General features: G+C 35.7%; 1 protein-coding gene across 1 annotated transcript in view; it reads right to left on the bottom strand.

Moving 5' to 3' along the window:
- Positions 1 to 24,552, bottom strand: part of LOC149802419 (uncharacterized) — a 50,478-nt gene that overhangs the window by 24,520 nt on the left and 1,406 nt on the right. Inside the window, exons 2-7 of the mRNA XM_089951626.1 lie at positions 20,528 to 21,756; positions 20,046 to 20,142; positions 16,455 to 16,548; positions 15,387 to 15,469; positions 10,531 to 10,691; positions 4,351 to 4,402 (exon numbers count right to left, since the gene is read on the bottom strand). Of these exons, the coding sequence (XP_089807752.1) occupies positions 4,351 to 4,402; positions 10,531 to 10,691; positions 15,387 to 15,469; positions 16,455 to 16,548; positions 20,046 to 20,142; positions 20,528 to 21,579 (1,539 nt within the window). The 5' untranslated portion in view covers positions 21,580 to 21,756. The remainder of the gene's footprint in view (positions 1 to 4,350; positions 4,403 to 10,530; positions 10,692 to 15,386; positions 15,470 to 16,454; positions 16,549 to 20,045; positions 20,143 to 20,527; positions 21,757 to 24,552) is intronic.

The following is a 24,552-nucleotide window of genomic DNA, read 5'->3' as shown; positions in this document are numbered from 1 at the left end:
TTTATATTTTGCTAGAAAGACGAACTCTTGAATGCCATCCAGAATTTGTTTTGCGTTTTATTTAATCTTATAACTGATGTTATGATAAGAATTCAATCAGTCGTGCCTTAACCCTTGAGAAGTCAAGTTGGTTTAAGTTGTGACCAGTTTGGGGCTGAATTTTTATTTTCTTCAAATTATTGAATTTTAAGTGATTGTTTTCCCTGGAAATATTAAAGTGCTCTAAATTAATTATTGGACAAGGACTTTTACTGGAATTTATACAGAATTCAAAAACTGGATTAATATGTTCTGTGATTCAGTAAGAGACTGTTGATGCATCAGTCAGTGTTTTTTTTATGCAAATCATTTGACTCATTAAGGCAAGAAACAGTGAGTCAAAATCCAAACCTGAGTCTTATTCAAGCCAATGAGCAGTTTTCAGTAGTTTTTAGAAGCCTCTGAACATTCTATATTTGTTAAAAATGTTGTTGATGGTTTCATGTCATCAGAAATAATGAGCATGTACGACAAGGCGTTTATTATTGGATATGTCAGTGCTTTCATCTGCCAATGCTGTCACAAAAGACAAATTCTGCAAGTCCCGTAAAAGACTATCCTGAACAATGTTTGACAGGCTCTCCAACTCTGAACAGGTAGTAGCCAAGTCATACTGATTGGAAGAATTCCTCAAAATGACTATGGCATTAATTTCTTAAGCCATCAAGTTGTGTATTAAATTAAGAAGAGACCTTAATTTTTTTAAAAAAGGATGTCTTCAACATCAGCCAATGTATACACTTCTGTAGCATTTTCACTGCTATGTCTTATTTGGAAGAAATTACGTTTGCAAACCTGGATTCAAATCTGCCTGGTGTTGTGGACCTTCAATCAGCAGTTTAAGTTCTGGCAACCAAGAATGCCTTGCCAGTGTACTGTTCTGAAAGTTGTTTTTTGCACATTTTTCATCATGGAGATTTTTGTAACCTCTGTACATAATGGCAAAACATAAAGGTGTCTTCACTGTCACATTCTTCACTCGACTTCTCTTTCTAAAACGCAGCCAGCTATGTTTTCAACCATTGCTGCACAAAATATGTTTTATCTTAAGAGTAACCATTACCTCATCTTTGGATGATGAAGTCTCCACTGGTTAAATAACAATAATATCATTGGTTGGTCATCAACACAGTCCAAAAGATAATTTCATTTGTTTCGGATCTATTTTTTTTTTTTTGGCCTTGGATCCCATTTTCAAACGCTGAGAGTATCTTGGAACAATGCAAGGCATACAATTGAGCGAATGGAAATTAGTGCTTTGATGCATGACAAAGGTGCGCATAAAATAGTTTCTTGTGAGAATCACTTTAAATCATGCGTTTATTTTCCACTCTTTGTTGGGTATGGTGATTACAAGGTTTTAACAGCCTGTTGCTACAAGTGATGCGACAGTTACAGGTCACATAAGGTCAGCTGCAGGCTCCACACTCATGTGTAACCCTATGTATTATGATAACATTAGCATAAGAAACTGATGTGCATGTGTTTTCCCTGTTTGGGATAGTTGTAATCTAGCCATTAAAGTAGTTTGACCAAACCATAATTATGTGATAATCAGCAACACATAACATTGGGGTGCGTCAATTTATGTACTGGCGATGACTTTTAGACAGCACCTTTGTTTTTTGTTTATCAGCAACACATAACATTTGGGTGCGTCAATTTATGTACCGGCGATGACTTTTAGACAGCACCTTTGTTTTTTGTTCATCAGCAAAACATAACACTGGTGTGCATGAATGTACATACTGGTGATTATATTTGTGCGTCAAATTGGAAAAGTCTGCATATTTGATGCATGACATATGGGTAGATAAAACACTGATCAGTACAATGCTGACTATTGCATTGTTCATCGCCTTTCATCTTGGATTTTCATTGGGATTTGAACTGTGATTCACTTAGAACTTTTCATTAATAGTACTTGTGTTGTTTAATTCTTCGAATTAATTTGCAATACCCTAAGTTCTTTTTTCACTTTTTATTCTAGAGAAATAAATTATGTTAAATTTTAAGAAGCTTGTTGTCTTCACTCTTTTCTATTACTTATTTAAAGACATAGGCTAGTAACATGTTTAATTTTTTCATCTGTTTTAATGTCAACTGAATGCCTTATTTTAAAGAGCTTGTAACTCTGCAATGGCTTTATCGTTTAGATCAAGTTATCTAGTCCTACAAACTTATAGAAAATAACAGAAAAATTAGATTCTTAATAAAAGGACAAGACATACATGTTTCTTCTGAAGTAATTTCATACATTTCCTAACAGAAATGGCTGGTAATTTTAGTACTTCATGTATCACTTACACATTAAAGATCAGTGCATATGCAACTTGTATTATACGAGCTGCTTGGCCTGCAAATATTCAATTTTTTCATTGATTACTTGCCAGGCGATGAACACGAACTGGAAAATTTAGTGAACTGTCTCAACCAATCATCAAAAAAGCATGGAATGGAGATCAGTGGTGAAAAGATCAAGCCAATGATAAACCACCCAAATTGTATCTAAATGGAAATAAAAGAGTGCATGTGTGTGTGATTTGGATTTTTAATGTAGCTTTAAAAAAAATTCAGTCATATCGCTACGATATCTGCAATGTGACAGTTTATAGTGATGTCTAGCACTGGAGCATCATGCTGCAGACATGTAGCTTGATGTCCCACCCAGTCACATTATCCCGACACCAGGCAGACCAGTCCTAACACTAACCTCTTAATGCTGAGCTCCAAGCGAAGCAGCTGTTAGTACCATTTTTGTAAGTCTTTGGTATGACTTGGCCGGGGATAGAACCCATGACCTCCTGCATCCGCTCTAACCAATAGGCCACCAGAGCGGATGAAATAAGAGTGAACAGACAAAAGCTGGACACAGTGACAAGCTTTAATTAACTAGGGGCTATCGCCTCTGAGGTTCTTCCTAAGAATGCACAGACAAAAGCTGCACTGGCTAGGCTTAAGACTATGTAGAAGGACAGTAACCACACGCTTAGGTCCAAGATCAAGTTAATGCAGTCTTTCATCATATCCATATTCCTGTACACGCGATATAGACCCTAACAGGGGAACTGGAGAGAAGAATTCGTGCCTTAGAGATGAGTTGTTATAGAAGGATCCTGAATATCTCAGACCACGTCTCCAATGAGGAGGTTGAGTGTTAGAATCCAAAATGTAATTTGATCATATGAAGATCTACTCACCATGAAATGCAAACTATGATTTTATCGTCATGTCTCACACTCATCTGCCCTGTCAAAGACAATCAATCCTACAGGACACAGTGACAGGAAAGAGAAAACATGGTAGACAGAAGAAGAGATGGGGAAGATAACATCAAAGAGTGGACAGACATGGACTTTGTAAAGTCCAAAAGAACAGGGCAAAATGGAGAGATTGTCACAACGTCATCTGTGGCACCCCTACCACCAACCAGGTTACAAGGGAAATTAAATGAATAAAAGAGAATGACTTAATAATGATCTAATTAAAATGACTGTGGATAATGATCTAATTAGAATGACTGTGGATAATGATCTAATTAGAATGACTGTGGATAATGATCTAATTAGAATGACTGTGGATAATAATCCAACTAAAATGACTGTGGATAATGATCCAACTAAAATGACTGTGGATAATGATCTAATTAGAATGACTCTGGATAATGATCTAATTAGAATTAGTTTACTGCAGGTACGCTGGCAACAAAAAAGCAATTTAAGTGCAATTCAGACAAGATGATGCTTACAGCTCTCTCTCTCTTCATGTACAAAGTGTTTCACTAGAAAAAAATCACACTTTAAATGACCTCTTTGTGATGTATGAATGGATTTGAGGTTAATTTAAGGAACAAGTTAGATCATTATTTAAAACAAAACCATGTAAAAGGTAAGGGTGAAAGATATGCTCCAATTTAAAGGGATGTAAAATTATCGTCTTTCATTTATAACTTGAGTCCAGAAAGCAAGCTGACATTAAGAGGCATTGTTACTGATTGTAGTAAGCATGAGGAATGAAGAGTTGCATCAATTACAAAAAACTCAATACAGTAATTCTACATGTTTTCACTGAAACTCAAATAACTAAATAGATGTTTGATAAAAAAAAAATTAAATTATATTTTAACAGAAATTTTACTACTTCAATTCTGATTAAACCTGACCTTTAAATAATCTGAGTTACCAAGCTTTCAATAAACTGGATCATTCTATAGTAATTTTATCTGTGCAAACCAGTCTAATGGTGTCTTCCATAATGTGTAATTATTTGTGTACAAACCAATCTAATAAGCTATTCCTTATATATATTTACCCATTCTGGTGGCTCATTATTGTTCTCCCAGGATGCATCTGAACCTTTCAGCCTACAAAAGACAGGGAAAAATGTGACAGAATCCAAACAAAAGTGATTTGAAACCAGTACAATCACTGAATAGTGGCAAAAAGCAAAACCTTCCTTACTGTACACGTTTTCTAACAGAAACATTAGAATAACTTTTCATGGCTCACCATCATAAACCTACATGCTTTAAAAGGTACAGTTGGCATTAAGTACATTGCTGCTATGTACCAAATTGATGAACCTTTAACCTGTTCCATTTTGCATTGGAAAAGTATCAATTTCAAATCTTACAGTATAATAACATGACTTCTGAGCACAGACTGCTGTTTGATAGGAACGTCAGAAATTATCCATATTAACTTGTTGCATGGTGCTACTTGATGGGAACATTTGATATTAAACATATTAACTTGCTGCATGGTGCTACTTGATGGGAACATTTGATATTAAACATATTAACTTGCTGCATGGTGCTACTTGATGGGAACATTTGATATTAAACATATTAACTTGCTGCATGGTGCTACTTGATGGGAACATTTGATATTAAACATATTAACTTGCTGCATGGTGCTACTTGATGGGAACATTTGATATTAAACATATTAACTTGCTGCATGGTGCTACTTGATGGGAACATTTGATACTAAACATATTAACTTGCTGCATGGTATGGGGCTGAATGTTAGTTTCACAAAGACTTTTATTTCCATCTAATCCATTATAGCTATGCCTCTTACTAAATACACTTATCAAATAAGGTCACTAGCATATGATTTACAAAGACACTTATCAAATAAGGTTACTAGCATCTGATTTACAAAGACACTTATCAAATAAGGTCACTAGCATCTGATTTACAAAGACACTTATCAAATAAGGTCACTAGCATATGATTTACAAAGACACTTATCAAATAAGGTCACTAGCATATGATTTACAAAGACACTTATCAAATAAGGTCACTAGCATACGATTTACAAAGACACTTATCAAATAAGGTTACTAGCATGTGATTTACAAAGACACTTACCAAATAAGGTTACTAGCATGTGATTTACAAAGACACTTATCAAATAAGGTTACTAGCATATGATTTACAAAGACACTTATCAAATAAGGTTACATGCATGTGATTTACAAAGACACTTATCAAATAAGGTTACTAGCATGTGATTTACAAAGACACTTATCAAATAAGGTTACTAGCATGTGATTTACAAAAACACTTATCAAATAAGGTCTCTAGCATGTGATTTACAAAGACACTTATCAAATAAGGTTACTAGCATGTGATTTACAAAGACATTTATCAAATAAGGTCACAAGCATATGATTTACAAAGACACTTATCAAATAAGGTTACTAGCATCTGATTTACAAAGACACTTATCAAATAAGGTCACTAGCATGTGGTTTACAAAGACACTTATCAAATAAGGTTACTAGCATATAATTTACAAAGACACTTATCAAATAAGGTTACTAGCATGTGATTTACAAAGACACTTATCAAATAAGGTTACTAGCATATGATTTACAAAGACACTTTTCAAATAAGGTCACTAGTATGTGATTTACAAAGACACTTATCAAATAAGGTCACTAGCATATGATTTACAAAGACACTTATCAAATAAGGTTACTAGCATGTGATTTACAAAAACACTTATCAAATAAGGTTACTAGCATGTGATTTACAAAAACACTTATCAAATAAGGTCTCTAGCATGTGATTTACAAAGACACTTATCAAATAAGGTTACTAGCATGTGATTTACAAAGACACTTATCAAATAAGGTTACTAGCATGTGATTTACAAAAACACTTATCAAATAAGGTCTCTAGCATGTGATTTACAAAGACACTTATCAAATAAGGTTACTAGCATGTGATTTACAAAGACATTTATCAAATAAGGTCACAAGCATATGATTTACAAAGACACTTATCAAATAAGGTTACTAGCATCTGATTTACAAAGACACTTTTCAAATAAGGTCACTAGTATGTGATTTACAAAGACACTTATCAAATAAGGTCACTAGCATATGATTTACAAAGACACTTATCAAATAAGGTTACTAGCATGTGATTTACAAAGACACTTATCAAATAAGGTTACTAGCATGTGATTTACAAAAACACTTATCAAATAAGGTCTCTAGCATGTGATTTACAAAGACACTTATCAAATAAGGTTACTAGCATGTGATTTACAAAGACATTTATCAAATAAGGTCACAAGCATATGATTTACAAAGACACTTATCAAATAAGGTTACTAGCATCTGATTTACAAAGACACTTATCAAATAAGGTCACTAGCATGTGGTTTACAAAGACACTTATCAAATAAGGTTACTAGCATATAATTTACAAAGACACTTATCAAATAAGGTTACTAGCATGTGATTTACAAAGACACTTATCAAATAAGGTTACTAGCATATGATTTACAAAGACACTTTTCAAATAAGGTCACTAGCATGTGATTTACAAAGACACTTATCAAATAAGGTTACTAGCATGTGATTTTAGGTTCATGGCCACATAAGTATCTAGTAAGGACAATCTGCAAGTTTCACTTAAAAAAAACTAAACCACTTGCAGCCAGTCATACTTTTATGAAACCAATTTTTAATTATAAACTGTTTCTTTGAGAATACTTACCTAATCACAATAAATTAGAAGAACTACTACTACCTCACAAATCCAGCCCTCCCAGATACTTTTAGCTAAAGGAAGCAAAACGTCTGTCAACCTATGTGGTGGTCAGACAGAGTGGTGATCTCTTTGGTATAAGACTTTGCAGCGAAGTCTTAGAATGTGTCAGTTACTACTGGAGCGAAAGGCACACTCTCTATGTATGTAAAGGTGGGAAGGCTGGGAGGGTGCATGTGTATTAAGATACCACCTCTTAAACATCTGTCAATTGACCTGGAAGAGTTACCTGCTCAGCTGCGGATTTAGGTCCAACCAAACTGAACTGGGCCCTCTGGGATGACAGATCTCAGAGATAAAAGCTACAGAATGTGGACTCCGATCTCCATCCCATAGTCTGAATGATGTTGGTTAGTGAACAGATGTGGTTAAATCTAGGCTGGTGGCAACGGCTCCAACATCATAAGCCAAAATGTGTAACAAGTTCATCTGAGCTGGGTTTATTTCCCTATATGCTGAGTGCATAACCCACTTAATCCAGGACGAGATAGTCTGTGTTGATATATCTTCCTGTCCCGTCTTGAGAAGAAGAAACAGGTGTGATCTCCCTTGACGCAACAGTTCTGTTCTATTAAGGTACCACTTCAAAGCCGAACTGGGTTTTGTAGGTGGCCTTCAGCTGATGTGTCAAGATGAGACAGAGGTTTCATGATGAAAGTCTGGTTATCTCTGGAAGGAAGGCGGTTCTTGGCAATAAAAGAGGATGCCATCATAAGTGAGACTGACCCAGCTTGTCAGAACTGCATGTAATTCATTCAGCTGATAGGGCATGTATTTCGCTAATAATGCCTGCAGTCACTAACGCGATGAGGAAGAAGGTCTTGTTGGAAAGGTTTGCCAGACATGCCCTTGAAAGTGGTTGATATGTCTTATTCAGGTAGGTAATACCCAAAACACGTTCCACATTGGGGAAAAGTTGGAAAGTAGGTCAGGTAAGTCCTTTTTTTCTCCGATATCCTCTTTTTCCATGATGAGGAAAGGTGTCAGCAATCATGGAGCAATAACCTATTATCATAGTATAATAAATGGTGTGAACTTTCTACGACAGAGGAAGTTAGCAACTTGTGGTACAGATACCTGGAGAGGTATGATACGTTTGTTTGTGCACCACTCTGAAAACATGCCATTCGTGTTTGTATGCCTTCAGAATGGAGGCATGTCACAACGGAAATAGGCCATACATGTGAGGAGGATATTGTATTGACCATCAGTCTGGGATGTTTGATCCATGCAACATGTCCGTATGTCTGCTGAGTGAAACGGAACTTGGATGCTTGTTAGCTCTGTCTCTTGCAGTTCCACAATGCCCCACCCAGAGGGAGTTGCAAAAATATGGTCCTATGGTGGCGAGTTGGGTTCCAGAACTGTGTCAATGTTTGGCGCTTCATGGTTGGAGGCTAAGTTAATTTCTCTCCCATGTCTGCCAAAAATTCTCACTGAGGAAAGTTCAGCATGCAGACTGTTGATGTCTTCATGATGAGTTGCTTTTGCACTTTGCCCATGGTTCTAATCAGAAGACAAGTAGAGTAAAAAAAAGAAAACTATAGCCTTGCACCTGTCCTTTAGAACACAATGTCAGTGCAAAGCTAATTATTAAAAAAGTTGGTCCAGAAATTGATAAGAAGTCTAATAAACCAATGAGCATACAGGTAAAATAAAATAATACCACCTATAGGGAGAAGTATAAACCTGTGGGCCTCCACATATGATGTTAGAATACAGCATGGGCACAGTGCTACACCAAATGATGGTTACCTGGAAAGAAAGTGATAGCAGATGATCCCAATTACAATGCTACCCGTAGGGAAGGTCAAGGACAACAGGTAGAATTATTGAAGGACGGCATTCCAAAGCTACGGATGCCATGGTAAATGAATCTCACAAGTACATACCAGAAATGATGGAATTATAAATAAATAAGGAGTTTCTAAAGGGCATAAAGACATGTTGTTATAGAGTTTAACGCCATTTTTCAGCACATGATAGGCTATACATGGCGGCCAGTATTATTGGTGGAGGAAGAACCCGGGAAAGAACCACCGACCCACGAGAAGCTACTGGCAAGCTTTCTTACATACCCCACATTGGCTGAATCCGATACTCGAACCCATGCAGACAGAGGTGAGATGGCAGTGATCCGTAACGGAGAGCGCTTTAGACCACTCAGGGCCCCCATAAAGACATGTAAATATTGTAGTCCAAAAATATCTTGTGAAGTCGCATAGGCTACCTTTGTGAGTGACCAAGCTTTTTAAATATGATGGAATGCTTATGCAGATAAACATCAATCAAGTGTTGTCTATAGAAACATGAAAGAGGACGCAACTGAGTAAATAGTGTATAGAAAGCCAACCTGTAGTTTTCCAACCAGAGTGAAGCAATACAGAAATGTACACAAGTGTCTATATTATACACAAAAACCTTCACATAAAAGGGAAATAAGGCACCATTATAGATACATACAAAGCAGGTTCCACAATATCCATTAAGAGGCAATTAACTGTAAGGAAAAAGGCACCCAGATGCTAAGAACAGCTTATAATAGAAACTCACCAACAGGTATTGTTTGTAATGGAATTACACGTATATCAGGAACTTTGCAGGTACCAAATAGTTACAGCCCAAACTTTATGTGAAGTCCTTTAGGCTCCACATGCAAGGACCTAAATGTGTGATGGTAACAAACTGTTACGGCAGAACGGGTTGGATTTGCAAGGTAGTAGTAGTTCTCCTAAGGTATTATGATTATGAACATTACAAAGTTATATAATCTTTTTAAAAATTTCTAAGCGTGATTCCAAGATTTTATTTAAACCATTTATAAAATCTTAACTTTCAGATGTTCTCAAGTATGGCCAAGATACCCAAATATGGCTACGAATGACATTATCAGGAATTGACCATTTTCACACCTTTCATAAGGTGCTGCACAAGACTCCTTTCTGGTCTTTCCTTCTTATGCTTTTCTCACTCCACTTTAACCCCTCTCACAACCCAAGTGTCCCCTGGGTCATAAACAAAAATCCATCATGTATAATGTCTGTCAGCTGCATTTAACATTATCATTGATATGACAATTATAGAAAAAAGTACATTAGACATGCTGACTGGACCTAAAGCGCATTAGTATGACTTCATAAAATCAAAGGTGTAGTGACTATGGCAACATAAAATATTTCTAAGCAAGATCACTAAATCATTATACAGTTCATAGAATAAAAAAATTAGGTAATTTTTCTAACGTTATAACAAATTTATTACACCAGTGTTCACTGAAAAGAAAAGAATGTGAACAATTTTCAAATTCAACTTTTTTTCTTAAAGTCTCAAAAAATGATAACACTACCAATTCAATGATAAAAGAACTTCCTGAAGATCATCTACAATATACTTGAATAATAATGAGAATCAAAAATTAAACTTACTGCCTGAGAGCATTAACAAAGACATATTTAGTGAAGTTCTCCTCCTCTGGTGCACAGAAAACTGGTGTTCCTACTTTGATTCCTTTGTTTTCTATGTCAGTGGGGCTGTTGAACCGACATGAGTACCAGGGAAAGACAACTGGGCCAAATATCTCAAACACCTGAAAAAGGTACATAATATTTACATTGGCTACAGGATCTAAGTCCTTTATACTACAGACTTAAGAAAACTTACATCTTTCCACATCAGTTATTGTCCGGCTCTCCAGTGCTGCATATAGATTAAACTGCTACGGGATATTTTATCTCCACCTTTCCACTAAACGGGATTACAAAATGGGAATTTGCTAAATTCTGAGGGTCACTGGCAGCTTTGGGTTGTAAAATGTTCCATGGATGTTCCCACCAAGATAATTTTGGTGTTCCTGGATATTCCCACCAAAATAATTTGGGGTTCTTCTCAATTCTTAAGTCCATAAACAACCAAACTGACAGTAGGTTTATTACCAATCCTTAGTGAATATTTGCAATAAATGAAAAATGGAAATGTCACCAATCATTAGTGAATATAGTACGCTAAATGGCATATAATAAATGAGGAACCTACGTGTACTCCCTTTATCATTAAGGTTCACTGTGTGCAGCACATACATGATACCCATGTTTGTTGGTGTTTGAGAGTGGATTGACTGGGGTAATTGCAGTCTTTGAGAGTGGACTGGGTGGGATAATTGCACTGTTTGACAATGGACTGAGTGGAGTAAATAATGTTTGACAGTGGTTAGAGTGGGGTAACTGTAGTGTTTGACAGTGGATTGGGTGGGGTAATTGCAGTGTTTTATGACAATGGATTCAGTGGGTTATTTGAAGTGCTTACAGTGGTTAGAGTGAGGTAACTGCAGTGCTTGACAGTGGATTTGAGATGGGTATTTGCAGTGTTTGAAAAGTGGATTGGGTGGGGTAATTGCTGTTTTTGACAGTGGATTGAGTGGGAAATTGCAGGCATGAGCATTTTCAAAGTGGTTTAAATGCATAATCTCAATGTGGCTAGTGGAAATATACTGAACAGAATTGAAATTGAGGAACTTCTATGTAAATTATGAAATATTGTAAGAGATGAAAATGGTTAACAAAGAAACACTTCATTTGTTTAGTGCATGGACATTATTATTAATGTAGAAATAAAATCACGAACCTTCTTTAATAACCTCTACTGTGCAATATTTCTTTCTGTACCAAATATTTTATTATACTTATTGTGATGAATACTGGCAAATTGAAAAGGGTACATGTGTCCCTTAGTTAACATAGGTGCTGCCTAATAGTATGTGGAGGCATTCCCTCCCATCTGCTGGAGTGGTTTAAACACCTCAGGTCCTTGACAGGTTTTGTTAACTCATCAGAAGGAATAAAAAATGTGACACTCTGCCTTATGGCATGCATATAAAACTCATAAATATAACTTCAACTCACAGGGCTTCTGTTACATTGACATTTTATGAGTCCAAGGACCCGGACATTTGAACTGTATAGGGTCCTTACAAAATGTTAAAGAATCCCACTTTATAGTTTCTACAGCAAGTTGTGTGTCTGTGTTTGTTGTGTGTATGTATGTGTGTGTGTGTGTGTGAGAGAGAGAGAGAGAGAGCACTAGAATTTTGGTGAAAATTGGAGTTCCACCAGCAAAGGTTGCAGTCCAGTCTCAAAAGCATATTGGGCATACATGCCAAGAATAAAGAGACACAAAACCTTGTCAGTTTTACTTATTTGTAATTTTTTAAATATTTATGTATTAAAATTGATATCCTGTTGACTTGGGAACATGCTACACATGGCTGTTATTTAGACAGTAATATGCCACACCCTCCAAAACAAAAATATCTGAAAATTACAGAAATGGATGATCGTAAATTTAATTTTAAATCTTGCAATGCACATTCATGTGCTCAATCCCATAAGCTGTATTACATTACTCTCATATTCTACTTTTAAAGTTTGTAAAACGGTGTTGATTTGTCCTTTTATCTGATCTGACATGATTTCAAGTTTGCAAGATCCATCTGCTCTAACATTTTCTGTTCCATCACATAACATACACAAGCCACAGAGTAAAGCGTCTTGCTTATAATATGGTACCATTTTCTATAAAACCATAGGCTTGTCTGACACCTAATGAATATGATGAATCTACGAGTTCAAATTGATGAAACCTGTCTGTTTTCTTGGAAATTAAATGGGTAATATACAGTGGCTACAAATAGAAAACAATGAAAATTCTAGCAGAAGTGATGTTTGTTAAAGCAGATTCTTAAATTTATACGAGTGGAAATAAAGAGATGATACCAAAACTTTTGACCGATTTTTTAAATTTTATTTTTAAATTCCAAAAACAACGTAATCCAAATACTGTAATCCGAGTTTCCTCTGACCCTTGCCAACCTATTTTTGATAATTTGTTGAAAAAAGACATAATGATTACAACAAAAGTCTCGATGTGAAAGCAACAAATTGTAGTATTATTTATTATCGTAGGGTTTGTTGTTGTTATGATTTGGATTTTTAACGTAGCTTTAACACTTTTTCAGTCATATCACTACGATGTCTGCAGTATGGCAGTTTATAGTGATGTCTAGCACTGGGGCATCATGCCGCAGACATGTAGCATGATGTCCCACCCAGTCACATTATCCTGACAGCGGGCCGACCAGTCCTAACACTAACCTCTTAATGCTGAGCACCAAGCGAGGCAGCTGTTAGTACCATTTTTGTAAGTCTTTGGTATGACTCGGCCGGGGATTGAACCCACGACCTCCCACATCCGAGGCGGACGCTCTAACCACTAGGCCACCGGAACGGTTATCATAGGGTTTATCTTCTAAATTAATTTGAATCCTTAGCATGTTATCCTTTCAAGATCACATGCACTATACTTATTTGGCTACACAATGCATAATTAATGAGCACGACCTCAACAGACAGTGTAGAAAATCCTTGAGACCTCTGTTTTAAGAAACCTCGACCTTTTCTGCAAGGTGGAAATCTACTTGGTCAGCAATTTTTATTGTAGGCTGTGGTTTTAATGCATCAATTTTAATTTAATTTTATAGTGTCAGGGATGCACATTTGTGCGCTATTGGAAGCTCTGACTCATGTAGACACCAATGTGATACCTAGCACCCTCTGTGCTATAGAAATAGAGGAAAGATGCATTAGTTAATGAGATTGATGACATGAAGACTTAATGTCTTGGGGATGACTTGAAGACTTAATGTCTTGGGGATGACATGAAGACTTAATGTCTTGGGGATGACATGAAGACTTAATGTCTTGGCATAGCTGCCAACCTTCCAGGTTCACAATTAGTGAAAATAGGGATAAAAAGTCGTGAATTTGGACATGAATTCGTGAAAAATACCATGACAATAACTCCATCCACTCTGACTACTCCGACCGTCAATACTACACTATATCAAGTTCGCAAAATAAAAATAAAACACTACATATATGCAGAAATATTTATTTATCAAGACGTGATACTATGGCAGACTTGAACTTCCTCAACTGCTTGATCGTAAATTTGTTTTCTAAACACTAAAAACAGTTCCAACTTCTTGCATCCTGGTTGATCTTGGGGACTAAAATTGCTGGCAAATTTTCTGCAGTTAAGGAGACCCTAAAGTCTGTCTTATTTTTCCTCACTAAACAAAATACTCTTTCGCTGTCACTGTTGCTGTGAGGAATGCACAGGAGCTGCAGCATTTTTGGTTCTTCCACATGAAAATTTGGAAGCGATTTTCGAGTCCGGGAACATATGTCAGAACAAATGTTTAGCATGGTCTCCAGCTGATAAAGGTAGACTGTGTTCAACACAAGAAAACTCACAAATAATGCTTAAGCGTTGGTAGCCTGCGGGTCTTCCGCCAATGATTTAAAATATTCCAGAACCGAAATCTACGAATTCTTAATTTTCCCAACTTCTACGTGTATTTTGCAACCGACATTCTTCTTTACATCGTCTCTGCGATGGCACACTGAGTGCAAAAAGCATGAATGAATATCAATGTTTAATGGCAGAATGCACGGCCAATTTTTGATATATTCCAAATTAAACTTCACTTTTTGAGTAATACATTTCTTTTTCCTTGGTGGTGAAGACGTTTTCAAAATCTTACATGCGATGCTGAACGGTAACTCGAATCAGTGTTTTGACACATGCGCAGATCAAATTTCCGGTTAGGCCCCGGTTTCTCTCAAAAGCACTTGTAAAACTGCTCTTATATATATAGATTAAAATAGGCTAAAATGCTTGCGACCGGGCCAACTGTACTAATCAGCTGTAGATCTACTAATATCGTGACCAGTGGTACCAGACCATTTCGGCAACTGCGAATATCACGACTAGCGCTTAATGGGAAATCGGTTATTTTATTAAAGATTTAAAATAATTGAGGATTGGAAAATTCATGAATTTTTGTCTTACGGCGTGAATCCGTGAATCGCTGAAAAAGTCGTGAAATTCACACCAAATTCGTGAGGGTTGGCAGCTATGTCTTGGGGATGACATGAAGACTTAATGTCTTGGGGATGACTTGAAGACTTATTGTCTTGAGGATGACTTGAAGACTTATTGTCTTGGGGATGACATGAAGACTTAATGTCTTGGGGATGACTTGATGAATTAATGTCTTGAGGATGACATGAAGACTTAATGTCTTTGGGATGACATGAAAACTTAAATGTCTTGGGGACCTTTAAATCCTTCAATTATTACTCATGTTTTGTACAATGATAAATGTCAATGTTGAAAGAATTTACTCCCGATGTTACAGTGAACTATTTTTCAAAATTTTTCTCACTTGTCCAATAGCTGTTCGGTCCTCTAAGAAAAGAACAGTATCTTCATTCAGCGGGGCGATTTGCTGGTTAGACTGAATAACCACTGTAAGTAAAGAGAAGTCACCATATTTATATTTTTCACAAATCAATTTAGACAATAATAATCTTTCGAGACAACGATCTATAAATGATCTCTGTGGCTATCTACACAGTTAGATTTCATAACTTCTACAATTATACATTTTTATGAAGCACAACATTTTCTAAACATAAACTGGGATATAAAAAAAATACTGATATAAAGTAAATGACAAATCTAAACACATAATTAGCCATCCAACACTCCAAAAATTACACGAAAACATATTAATTCTCATCTATACATGTTCCTCAAAATTACCTTCCCATTACACTATAAACAAGAACCTTCATTTCATTTACACAAAACAGTATTTCATGTAACAAAAACTTTAAATTGCTTTATAAAGAACTTAATTTACTAGGACATCCAATGACACCTGTCCAACTTAATTACCTAGACATCCAATGACCCCTGTCCAACTTAATTACCTAGACATCCAATGACACTTGTCCAACTTAATTACCTAGACATCCAATGAACTCTGTCCAACTTAATTACCTAGACATCCAATGACACCTGACACCTGTCCAACTTAATTACCTAGACATCCAATGACACCTGACACCTGTCCAACTTAATTACCTAGACATCCAATGACACCTGACACCTGTCCAACTTAATTACCTAGGCATCCAATGACACCTGACACCTGTCCAACTTAATTACCTAGACATCCAATGACACCTGACACCTGTCCAACTTAATTACCTAGACATCCAATGAACTCTGTCCAACTTAATTACCTAGACATCCAATGACACCTGACACCTGTCCAACTTAACTACCTAGACATCCAATGACACCTGTCCAACTTAATTACCTAGACATCCAATGACACTTGACACCTGTCCAACTTAATTACCTAGACATCCAATGACACCTGACACCTGCCCAACTTAATTACCTAGACATCCAATGACACTTGACACCTGTCCAACTTAATTACCTAGGCATCCAATGACACTTGACACCTGTCCAACTGGCAGAAGCTTGACCTTCTCATCCACGGTAATATGCAGATCTTCAATAGGTGGCAATTCCTGGGAAATTTAACAGAATTAACTTTTTCATAAAATATGAACTAAAGCGATGTTCTTAATTAGTGAATGTATCAAATAAAACGTATCTTCATATAACTAAGTAAAACATGTATCTCTGAATAATATATGTACAACGTATATCAGAGAATAACAATGCATGTATGTGTTAACAAATATCTCTGTATAGCAAGCATGTAATATGTATAATACACATGTGTATAGCATGTAATATGTATCTGTATAATACACGTGTATAGCATGTAATATGTATAATACACATGTGTATAGCATGTAATATGTATCTGTATAATACACGTGTATAGCATGTAATATGTATAATACACATGTGTATAGCATGTAATATGTATCTGTATAATACACATGTGTATAGCATGTAATATGTATAATACACATGTGCATAGCATGTAATATGTATAATACACATGCGTATAGCATGTAATATGTATAATACACATGTGTATAGCATGTAATATGTATCTGTATAATACACATATGTGTATAGCATGTAATATGTATATGTATAATACACATGTGTACAGCATGTAATATGTATAATACACATGTGTACAGCATGTAATATGTATAATACACATGTGTACAGCATGTAATATGTATCTGTATAATACACATGTGTATAGCATGTAATATGTATATGTATAATACACATGTGTACAGCATGTAATATGTATCTGTATAATACACATGTGTATAGCATGTAATATGTATAATACACATATGTGAATAAAATATAACTGTGAATAACATTTCTGTGTGTGTGTGTGTGTGTGTGTGTGTGTGTGCGTGTTGTTTTCATTCTCTTATCTGAATTATGCCATCTATTTCCCAGTATGCATATTTGCATTGTTTTAAGCAATACTTTATTTTCAAGTAGAAAATTTTCTGAGTTCTGTCTATATTATAAACACATTTGGTTCATGTTTAAAACTATCATATTCGTATTCAGTGTATTTTGGCAATGACTTAAAAATAAAAACACTACTGTAATGAATTGTAACTAGATTACAGTATCATAATTGCAAGTTAGTACAAATGCTTAATTAACTACAAATGCTTAATTAACTACCCTTAATAAAAAAAATTTATATTTTTACTTTAAGGAAGTTCATTATAAAATGGCATTGAAAGATTTATAAACTTGTCTGAAACAACCTCTGCACCATGTACACGAGAGAAAAATTCACACAGCTTTCAGCTCCTATTGTTCGTTTTATTTTGTTACAGACCCGTTTACCCATACATTTTGTCAGTATTTTAAGCAATGTCTGTCAGTATTTTTAAAAGACAGTCTGTATTTTCATTCAGTGTTTCTAACATCTTAACACAGCACACATCACCTGTGAAACAGCTCACAAATAGTAGACACTATCAATACACTATAATTGCCATTATGTAGTATTGCACAACATACTGACTATACAATATTCTGTAAATAACTCCTAGTTTGTAAAGATGCTGGTATTCAGGCAATTCTGTTTTTCAAGGCAAAATCTGCAGACTTAAACATCCTGTTTATATTATAGTGATAAAAAACAGAAATGAATACCTCCACACACCCAAATTCATTCAGTTTTTTTTACCTCTGTTACTTCTTCTAGAAAACCTGTTTTCTCAGCTTCACACATATCCATTTTAAATAAAGCCAATTCTCTACATTTTACACGGTTAAGGAAGACTTGATACAAAACATTATGATAGACATTGTTATCCACTCAGAAAATAATAACTTCATCTACATAGGTGAAGGCAATCGTATTATTTCATAAAATCTAGCATCAGCTTTGTCAACATTTACTAGAATGGAAATGATATATTATTTTGTACAAAGTTTGCCAACAATATCAAACTGATCCACTTGGAATTAATGCTTTAATGAAGGCTTAGCCTATGTGTTTTAAATGGCATTATAATAGGCACTGTTTCTCCTATCCAGCTGGTCATCTGTCCACTCTGGTAAAAGCTACACTGATTGTTGTTAAATACCTTGTGCAATTTTGTAATCTGGGAACATGTTTCATTGTTTCCATTAACTTGTCAGCTGTGCTCAATGAAAAATTCATATTTACGATCAACTCAGAGAATCGCCTCAGCACGTTACTTGTTTTTGATATATGTGTTGATCACTGATTTCCTTTCCCTTAATGACTGACAAAATATTTCTATTTCCCTTTACTAACAATTCCAATTTTGCATGATTTTCCGATTCCACATGTGAACAGTCATCCCTTCCAACATGTGCACAGGAAAAGTTGCAAACAGTGCAGAGCACAAAATGTTCTCCTTTAGATGATGGTTTAAGGCATGACCACAGAGTATTATAGACTGGTAGAAAATGCTGCTTTCTATGTTTAGACTTTCCATTTTCATCAGTTTCATGCTGAAACTTTCTTGTCAGCAGCATTTTCTTTGTTTAAACAACTGATGTTGAGAATGTTAAAATCAGTGATGTTGCACAGACTGCGGATGCGGACCAAAGAAACGACACAACAAAACGAAATGGAATAGAAATGGCTTAAAAATTAAAATTAAAAATTAATCTAAAAAAGTTAGTAAACAAGGGCAACCACAATTTGTGCTTTCAAATCAATGAATGTATGACAGTATGGATGGGCTTTATTCCATACAAATACAGTAAAATACGGACGGGTAAACAGGTCTGTTGTTGCTGATAAAACTTTACTGTAACTGTTCATAGACAACACACTATAGAATTAAAGTCAGTATATGAATGATTTAAGCACTGTTTTTTTATTAACCGAATCGACACAGCCAGTGTGCAAGTACATCTATCTTTAGAAAGAGGGGTTTTCTTAATGTAATCACTCACTTTACAGCTTCGTTACAACAGTCCATTGATAGGATTGTAACTGTAAGATTTTATTATTTGTCTGTGTAACATAAGGCATTGGCTAAATAGTATTTGCTTAGCTATTGATTTTGTTTTCAGAGTCTCTCGTTGAATTCCACAATATAGTATTAAAAAAATAATGTGTACATGGCAATTGATGTTGTTGTTGTGGGGTTTAACGCCATTTTTCAGCAAACGAAAGGCTATAAATGTTGGCCAGTATTAATGGTGGAGGAACAACCTGGAAAAACCCCGGAAAGAACCACCGACCCACGAGAAGCTACTGGCAAGCTTTTTCACATACCCACATTGGCTGAATACGAGACTTGAACTGCCGCAGACAGAGGTGAGATGGCAGTGATCCATAATGAAGAGTGCTTTAGACCACTCGGCATGGCAATTTAAATATTTATGTTACCAATTATATTCTTAAAACACAAATTGCAATTAATATAAATCAATATAGAAGAAAAGTGGAATTCCGCTTTAAAACAGAAAAATCACGTCTGGGTATACAGTGATACGTATTTATTTATAGTTGTAACCAACTCATTCCCAAGAATAATAATAAAAAAATGGCCTGGGAGATACATTACATTGAAATACATACATCTAGAGACATTTCTCCCCGTGTCCTTATGTCCTCCAAACCAAACTTGTTCTTCTTCACTTTCTTCTCATCTATGTCCTCATCCAAGTCAAGCAAGCTACAATGCATACCAAAAAGTCATCCATTAATTACATTAAAAATAAAGAACAAAACAAATTAAGCATAATTTATATATTTAGAATCGAGTTCTAAGGAGTCTTAAGCTTAACATAAGCATTACTGTACATTCTGGCCTGCATGTGAAGCCCATGATCAAAGCATTACTTTAAAATCTCGAGTTTGTGGATGGATGGATGGAGGGACGACGGACGGATGTGTTTAACATTATGCTCACAACATTAAAGAAATAGAAACTGAACGTTGTATACAGCATCATTAGCATTCTCCTTATTAATCTGAAATGGTATTCAGTAAACATGGCATACAAAATTATGTGAGGCAGACATAACTGCTTTGCAGTAAATTTTTGAAAGAAAACTGACCTGTTAATTTTAGCCTCTGTGTTTAATTCATTGCTTTTTTCTACATCATTACTCTCAGAAGAGCTAGTTACTGTTGTGGAACTGCAACTAGACTCTGCATCACTTTCTCCATCACTGTCATTTCTGTAGGCCATCAGACTGCTTCCCACTGGGTCCTCCACGTTACCACCACTTTGATGCTCCAACTTTCTACCGTCTTCAGTAATTAAATCAACCTGAATATGGCTAGGCTGAAGCAGGTCTAAATGAAAATTACGTTTATCAACTTCATATTCTGTACTATTATCTAGGTCATCAGAAATGGGTTCGGTTTTCACTGTCACCGTGGCAACAAAATCTTCAATGCGGTCTATATTTTCAAATGGTATGTCTGTAGCAATATCGGCACCATTCTTTTCCTGAGTTTCAGAGTTTACTATTGCTGCTGTGTTAACCAAATCCTGACCAACACAAATATTTTCAACTTCTTTATCTTCTTGAGAATTCTTAAAATTGTGGGCATTCCATTCCTTGTCCTGCAATTCGATTCCAGATTTCTTAGCTGTTGCTGTGGTGAGATCTTTGCATACAGTAACACTGTCACTGTCTGTGACCACTTGTGAGTTACTGAAATTACTGACTAGTTTGTCCTCATCATTCTCTTCTGGAACATCAGATTTTGATTGGTTGTCTACTGTGGCCATGGCATCCAAATTCTCTTCTGGAACATCAGATTTTGACTGGTTATCTATTGTGGCCATGGCATCCACATTCTCTTCTGGAACATCAGATTTTGACTGGTTATCTATTGTGGCCATGGCATCCAAATTCTCTTCCAGAACATCAAATTTTGACTGGTTATCTATTGTGGCAATGACAGCCAATTTTTTACATGAACTCTCAGTGCTCATGGCTGCATTTGATTCTTTGACATTGTCAACACTGTCACCAGAACTATTGTCTTCTGCAAAACATGAAGATAGTTTATTTTCTGTTGTTGTCATTGTAACAGAGTCCTGACATGTGCTTAGACTTCTGGAGTCTCTGACCACTATTGCTTCAACAGCCGACATATCTATAGATGATAAAGATGTCACAACAAGTAAAGTCTCTTGGATGTTAGCTATAGTAAGTCAACGGTTTTAATTCTTCAGAACTTAAATTATTATATTATAAATGTGATGCATCTGTCCTGACTGAAACATTTTCTTTGCTCTTCCACAGTAAGTTTACAACATCGAAGTTACATTCTGAAAAAGATGGAAAAAAACAGACAATTTATAAAATCTTGAATCAACATAAGTGCTATAAAAATGCATGTCATCATTCTTTTCTAAGACAGTCTTGGCTCTAACTCACTACTCCAATATTCTCAATGGTGTTTATTTCAAAACTGCTGCAGACATTTTACATACAGCTTCCCACCTAGAAATATTTATGCCCCATGTACAGATTTAAAAATAAGATTTGAATTTATACAAATACATATTGTATTTGAAAATAAAAGCAAACCTGAAACCAGTCATATTCTTTTCTTGATATATTTCATATCTTGTTTCAATATAGTCTTTCAAATTTGAACATTCTACATTCATGCACATAAAAAGGAAGAAAATGTTTATTTTAAAAAAATCCACACATATTCCCCCCAAAAATGTTGCTTTTCTATACATCTGAATTGTATGAAGATAACAAAAGGTCAGGAGACAAAAATGAAGTCTATTCAAATTTTGAACATCTGCCACCACCACAAATAAGAGCCACTCTGGCGTTCTAGTTGCTGATGTGCCACACTTGTCACCTGAATAATGTGGGTTTGAATCCTGCTCACACCAGGCAGGTATGGTCACTGTGGAGTGTCTCATGGTCACTGTGGTGCGTCTCTGAGCACGATACTTCACCGCCAGACCAGATAAATATGGTCACTTTTGTGAGTCTCTGAGCACAACACTTCACTGAGATTTCCTCATCACAATATAGCCTTCCATCCTGCCAGACGAGACAGGTATGGTCACTGTGGTGTGTCTTAGGAGCATGACATTTTACCAACATTTCATCACAATATATCCTTCCATCTTGTCCAGACCAGGCATATATGGCCACTGTGGTGTTTCTGAACATGACACTTTAGTGAGATTCCCATCACAATATAACCTTCCATACTTTTCATTAAACATTCGTAAATCAAACAATCCATTTTCTTAAGATTACAAGAGCCTTCCTGAAAAACATCTGTAATTAATCAGTACTTGTATCAGTAATTAATAGAAAATACTTTCAATACATTTTTCAAATATATTTTTGCTAATTGCAATGTTATTGCAACAAAGATCAACAATTTTTCACATTCTCTTTTTTATTTAGGATATATTTTGAATTTAAATGTTTTAAAGGTTAAAGATTTTACTTTCAGAGTATCTGCAATTATCCTAATATTCCACTTTTGGCAAGACAAGCAAATACAGTAGGACCAGTCTTGAAAGACCACTCCTTCTGTAAAAGAAATAATGTTCTTGTAAGGCTGGTGGACTCTCTTGATGGGCCAGAACACTATATACTCGTAATCAATAAATCTGTGAATGGAGAACCTGGTCTCTTATGACAAGTGGAATCTCATGACAGGTTTTACTATATCCTGTATTTGAAATACTGTATTTGCAACCATCACAAACATTAATACACATATGGATTATTGCAAACATACTTTATACACTGTATAAAGATTTTGTTTTTAGAAAAACAACAAAATTCACTTTTATAAACAAGTGCAAAATTTTGGTCACAAAACCTTGCACTAACTAGTTCTAAACCAGACTATCCCACTGCTGGAATATGTGATCATGGCCAAATGTCTGCTTTAAATCACCCAAAATAAATGCAAGTATTGGGACACTCGTTTATTTTGAATAAACTTTTCATGCCCCATATAATCAGGAGTACAAAATCATTGTAATTTTCATGAGCTATAGGCTTTGGAATGTGTGACATTAAAAAAAAATATTTTAACTTGCTAATCAAACTATTCTTTGATCATAATATTTTTTGGCTTGTGAGTTTTTATGGAACTACTCTCAATAATGAATAGAAACAATGTTGTCTCAGTGGTTAGCATGCTGGACTCGTGACCAGAAGGGTGCAGGTTAGAATCCTATAATCTGATCAGCCTTGGTCAATTAATGTGGTGTGTCCTTGGCAAGGCCTTTTATTCCAATTGCCTTTGCACTAATTAACTTACTTATGTTGCTGTGTCATAAAGCGCCAAATCAAACCATTACTTAACGGGTTGGTTAGTTATATATCAAGTTGATATACCTGTTTTCCAAAACATGTAGTTTTTTTGGCAGGTAATTTTTAATTGGTACTTAAGTGCTATCCCCAGAGACATATGGGCAGACAGTGAATCATATGTGGCTTCCAGATTCACAACAGAAGAAACTGGAGAGAACATAAATGGAGTCTTTCCAGGGGTACAAAGTCAACTATAGAGTTCCAGGTTCCCGAGAGAGAAACATAAACTTCATAAAGTCTGGAAGACATCAAGGTCTTGGCCTATGGAATTCTTAAAAGACCTAAGACTGTTTATCTGGAGAAACATGAACCTGGCCCAGACTGGTAAGGAAATTATTTCACATAAAACAAAGTCATGAGATGAAACGAGATTTGATTTCTCGAGGTCCAGTGTAAGTTTTAACCAAGCCACAGTGGAACATGTGAAGTAACTGATACCATCAATCGGCATCTAGAACTCGAAGAGGAATCCCCAGATACCTGACACTGGAAGCCACAGCTTCTATAACTTTTGTAAATACTGAGGCTGCGGCGGTTCGAGTCTAAGATTCAGCCAATGTGGGCATGTGAGAAAGCTTGCCAGTAGCTTCTCGTGGGTCGGTGGTTCTTTCCGGGGTTTTCCGGGTTCTTCCTCCACCATTAATACTGGCCGCCATGTATAGCCCATCGTGCTGAAAAATGGCGTTAAACCCCACAACAACAACAACAATAAATACTGAGGCTATACAAAATGGCATGACTCAAAATTGGAAAATTTC

The sequence above is a fragment of the Sinohyriopsis cumingii genome, chromosome 3 (genome assembly GCF_028554795.1).
Source record: "Sinohyriopsis cumingii isolate HCF-2022 chromosome 3, ASM2855479v2, whole genome shotgun sequence".
NCBI lineage: Eukaryota > Metazoa > Mollusca > Bivalvia > Unionida > Unionidae > Sinohyriopsis > Sinohyriopsis cumingii.
This window is presented reverse-complemented; position numbering and strand designations above follow the sequence as displayed.